Source organism: Crassostrea angulata, chromosome 2 (genome assembly GCF_025612915.1).
Source record: "Crassostrea angulata isolate pt1a10 chromosome 2, ASM2561291v2, whole genome shotgun sequence".
In the NCBI taxonomy this organism is placed as follows: Eukaryota; Metazoa; Mollusca; class Bivalvia; order Ostreida; family Ostreidae; genus Magallana; species Magallana angulata.
In genome coordinates this window covers 34094471-34099461 of record NC_069112.1, presented here as the reverse complement: position 1 = coordinate 34099461, position 4991 = coordinate 34094471, and the positions used below count along the sequence as shown (strand labels likewise).

Sequence of the window (4991 nt, the reverse complement as noted above, 5' to 3'; positions counted from 1 at the left end):
TACAGATAGGGCATGGTCTGGTTTAATACATATCATGGCATTGGCCACAGTTCTCCAACGCCCTATATACTCTGTTTATCCTGAGGTTAATATGGGAATCAGGCCACTTTTCAACAATTTATTTTACCCAGTAAGTTCAAATGAAGTAAATGAAGGGCACATTGAGATTATGTATATCATGTGGTCTAGAGATGGCAATTTTGATACACGTGATGGTGCTTTGTTTGAACCAAATCATTTTGTACCACTCGTGAAGAAACAAACATCAGTACATCAAAAAAGAAAACTGTCAGAAAGTCCACAGAAATCAAGAAAAAAAGTTGAGCAACAGAAATCCATAAGTTCTTTCTTTCAGAAAAAGAATAAAACATCCGAGAAACAAACTGAAGGTATGAAACCTTCAACATTTACAGCATATAAAGAAAAATCAATTTTAATCATACATAATGAGACAGAAAAAATGGACATTAAATCCGATCAGAGTGACAAAACAAGCACGCTGTACGAAGAAAAATGCCAAGTCATAGAAGATAAGGAATCTGCCGAAGAGAACAGCAACAAGGAAAGTGCACAAAAAATTATGGAAGGGGAAATAGTACAAGAAGAAAAACAGAATTTAGTTGACACAGAAAATACAGAGTTTATCGATTCATTGGCTGACGAAAGTTGCTCTGAAAAAACAGCACTCGCAGATGACTGTGCAGACATTTGCTGTACTGGTAACACTCCATTTCAACCACGTGATAAAGCCATACTACAGCAAACAAAATTCACAATAAAGAGAAAGAATAAAACCATAACAAGAGCTGTTCAAGGGAATTGGTTTGATGATTTTCCTTGGCTTACACTTTGCACAACTAGAAAAAATGTCTTCTGCTTTTTCTCCAGAAAGGCTGTTAAGAGAAAAGTTTTGATGCTGAGTAAAAATGCGGAATTGGCCTTTTCTAAAAATGGCTTTTCAAACTGGAAAAAGGCCATGAATCGTTTCAGGGAACATGAAAATTCATCAGCTCATGAAGAGGCAGAATTAAATATTAGGAGATTGCAAAGTGGTGCCATGGCTGTAAGTGAGCAGATAGAGAAAAAGGAAAAGGAAGACCAGAAGAAAAGACGATTGGCACTCTCCTGTCAGTTGTCTTCCTTGAAATTTCTATTGCGACAGGGACTTGCAGTCAGAGGACACAGTGAATCTGAAGGTCACCTCACTCAGCTACTTAAATTGCGAGCTGAAGATAACCCAACAATCTTGTCATGGATTGAAAAGGGGAGATATGTTTCTCCAGAAATTGTGAATGAACAAATTTCTCTGATTGGACTGGTAATCTTGAGATCTGTGCTTGATGATGTAAGACAGGCAAAATGGTTTTCTATTATGGCAGACGAGACTATGGATGTTGCATACAAAGAACAGTTAGTTGTATGTGTCAGATGGGTTGATGACAGCTTCAATATTCATGAAGATATGTTAGGTCTTTTTGAAATTCATTCACAAACAAGTGACTTTATAGCTTTGGCAGTGAAAGATGTTCTTATTAGAAGTGGTTTGCCCTTAGAATTATGTCGGGGTCAGGCATATGATGGTGCGCCAAATATGTCGGGACACTTAACAGGTGTAGCAAAACAAATCCAGAACCAGTATCCATCTTCCATTAGCGTCCACTGTTTTGCTCATTGTATTAATCTTAGTGTTCAAGATGTTACCAAAAAATGTTCCGCAATACGTGACTCAATGAACTTGGTCACTGAAATTGAAAAACTTATTTGTCTATCTCCAAAGAGAAAACATCTCTTCATGCAAAAGAAATTGCAAGAAACAAATCTTAGTTCACCAAACCTCAGACCAATTTGTCCAACTCGATGGACTGTTAGAACATATGCTATAGAATCTGTAATTCAGAACTACAAAGTTCTACAGGACGTTTTAGATGACATACATACTAATACTAATGATGAATACTCCAGACGAGCAGGTGGACAACTGGCTATGATGGAAAAGTTTTCAACTTATTTAGGATTGAAGCTATCACACTTAATATTTGCTGCATCTGAGCAGTTATCCATTTCAATCCAGGGGAAAAATACTTCAGCACAGGATGCTATCAGAGCTTCAAAAGCCACTGTATCCTTCTTTGAGCGCCAGAGAAATGACTCTGTGTTTTCTGACTTTTATGATGCAGTTTGTGCAGAGGCAAAAGACCTGACAGACGAACCATCATTTCCAAGATATAGGCGTGCCCCCAAAAGATTAGATGATGGATCCAATCCCCATAGCTATGACAATCCCAAGGATTACTTTAAACAGCAGTTCTTTGAAGCATTAGAACAAGCTGTAGGCACTCTTGAAAACAGATTTGAACAAAAAAACATGACCATCGTCAAGGAAATCGAATCACTTTTGTTAAATGCAGCAAATGGAGAGTTGTTTTCTGTGTCTGAAGAAATTGCCATGCTTTACAAAGATGATATTTCTTTTCCAAGGCTTGAACAGCAGCTCAAAATGTTGCCTGATATTTTCAAAGTTGACAGTGAAAATGAAATCAAAAAAGTTACCTTGATAGATACAATTTGTCAACACATGAAGGAGCCTATCACAAAGAAACTTCTGTCAGAAGTTACGAAGCTTGTACAAATTTATCTTACCATTCCAGTCACAACTGCCACACCAGAAAGATCTTTTTCGTCCTTAAGGAGGATTAAAACCTACCTCCGAAGTACAATGACGCAGGCAAGATTGAATCACTGTATGACTTGCTTTGTTCACAAAGAGAGAACAGACCAAGTCAACATCAAAGAAATAGCAAAGTCATTCATCCAGAAGATTCCAAGTCGGAAACTGTACTTTGGAAACTATTAACTATAGTTTTATTAAGACTGTTCTCTTTCAGTTTGGTTTCCAAGAATTAAGTATTGAATTATCTAAGGACTCTTCATTTTCAAACCTACATGTATAAGTTTAATAAATTTGTTTTGCATCTGAAAAGTATTCTTTATGTTTACATATATGTACTTTAGAATATATTCTAGCCATTCCGAATCTCATCAAGATTAGTAATTTCTACAAGATAGCTGCAGTATTGGATATTCTGATTGTGGTATACCTGTGATGAATGTCAATCAACTTTAAATGCACTATTTGAAGTCCTCTCATTCAACTTAGACAGGGGCTTGATATTACATGTTTTACATCTTAATTTCTTTATATTACACGTTTTACATCTTTCTTGGATTTGAGCCCCCCCCCCCCCCCCCCCCCCACTTTTAAGTTTGTGACTACGCCTCTGATAACGTATGTGGTAATTTGATATGCTTCAATGAAGTTACATTCGATATGTAACAGCGGCTTCTTAGAGCTTTCATCGAAGTGAATCTTCACACAAATGCATCTTATTTGACCACTATGACGTCACTCTGTATTGAGGATTCGCATAACATTCGTGGGAAAAACCCCGTCGTCCATTGTTTACAATGTTGATTCATAGAGTGAAATGCTTTACTACGTTATCAGTGGGGGCCGTGTTTCCAACCATAGACATTTAGTGTCATTAACTTTTGCGGTAAGTCGTATCAGACCAAGCCATGTTATTGTGATGATGGGAAGCAATGACCTAGATTCCGCCGATCCATACTTCAATGTCGAGTGCCTCGTTTTCCGCTGCCAACAATCTTTTACAAGAACAAAGTAGGTTTCATAACATACAATTTTGGAAGTTAAGAGGATTTACCAACAGTTAGATGCCCATTATCTGCGACGGTTTATTTTTAAAGAACATGGGACATTACAAACTTGTGCGCCAGATCCGCGGCATTCATAATGTTATTTATTAGTATGCTACGAAGACGGGCTTCTAGCTTTAAGTTTGATTGAATCTTATACTGCTAGCTCATGAATAACTGAGAAATGCAGTACTTACAGTGCGACACTATATAAACTACGCATTAAACTGCTGTTCTATCAGACACCACTGCACCACAGAATGCCATTCCTTTATTTCAGCTTTTGCACTGTGTATTAATGATGTTACATGAATGTCATAATATATGATATATACTGCATAAAAAGTACCCGGCGCTAAAAATGGACGCAATGCGGATTCATATTTTAGGAAACTGCAAGTAAAAGTTAACAATATTGTTTAAATTATTAAAAGATAACTTGTACATACAATTTTCGTACACTAAAATGTATTGCATGTCCGATTTATCAGTTTAGTTTTGTAATATTTTAACATATAACGCGAACAATTCCTTGAAATTGTTCGTTTATTAGTGTGTTATCAATATTATTTTTTTAGACTCTGTAGTTTATGACGATACTGATTCGATTTGCGACAATGCCCACAATCGGCCTTGCGATTTACGAAGAGATTGCATGTACGACTTATTAATACTGATTGTTAATACATGAAGTTAAGTCGTTCTATAAATATCTCGAAACGGTTACAGTGTAAAGGTTTATCGATATTATTCCCCAAGAAAAAAACCGATTTTCTTTATGTAGTATAAGCAAGCAACTGTTGGTTATTTCGCACCGATTAACAACTGTTAGCAACCGAGGTGAGTGAAAAACAAGGTGCACCAAAGAGTTGTCGTGAAACCGATATTGTGTAATCATTACACAGTACATGTGCATAATGCAATAAGCCTTACCTTATGATTAACAAACAATGGACAAGGTTATGAGGTACATCACACAATATAAGACGAACATGTAGATACAGCTATGAGTTTACTGGTAGGCGGACGGGACTTGAGTGACTACTCTGGAGCTCCAGGTATTCGGGTGGGCAGTGGACCAGGGTCATATGTCATTTACATGTTAAACAACATGTATTAGCATAACAATGTACATGGTGTGCATATACCTTACTCTGATGATCAAATCAAATTAATCAAATATATCTACAAATATGCATAGATTTACCTTCTAAAAAATAAGTGTTATTCAAATACTAAAGAAGTACCTCAATATGTACATCATGTATTTTATAAGA

The 4991-nt window shown here is 36.5% G+C and overlaps 1 protein-coding gene across 1 annotated transcript; it reads left to right on the top strand.

Annotated features, from left to right (window-relative positions):
- Positions 1-460: 460 nt before the first annotated feature.
- On the top strand, positions 461-2854 carry LOC128174231 (zinc finger MYM-type protein 1-like). Its single transcript, XM_052839829.1, has one exon. The coding sequence runs from the start codon at positions 461-463 to the stop codon at positions 2852-2854; it is 2394 nt and encodes a 797-aa protein (XP_052695789.1).
- Positions 2855-4991: the final 2137 nt, after the last annotated feature.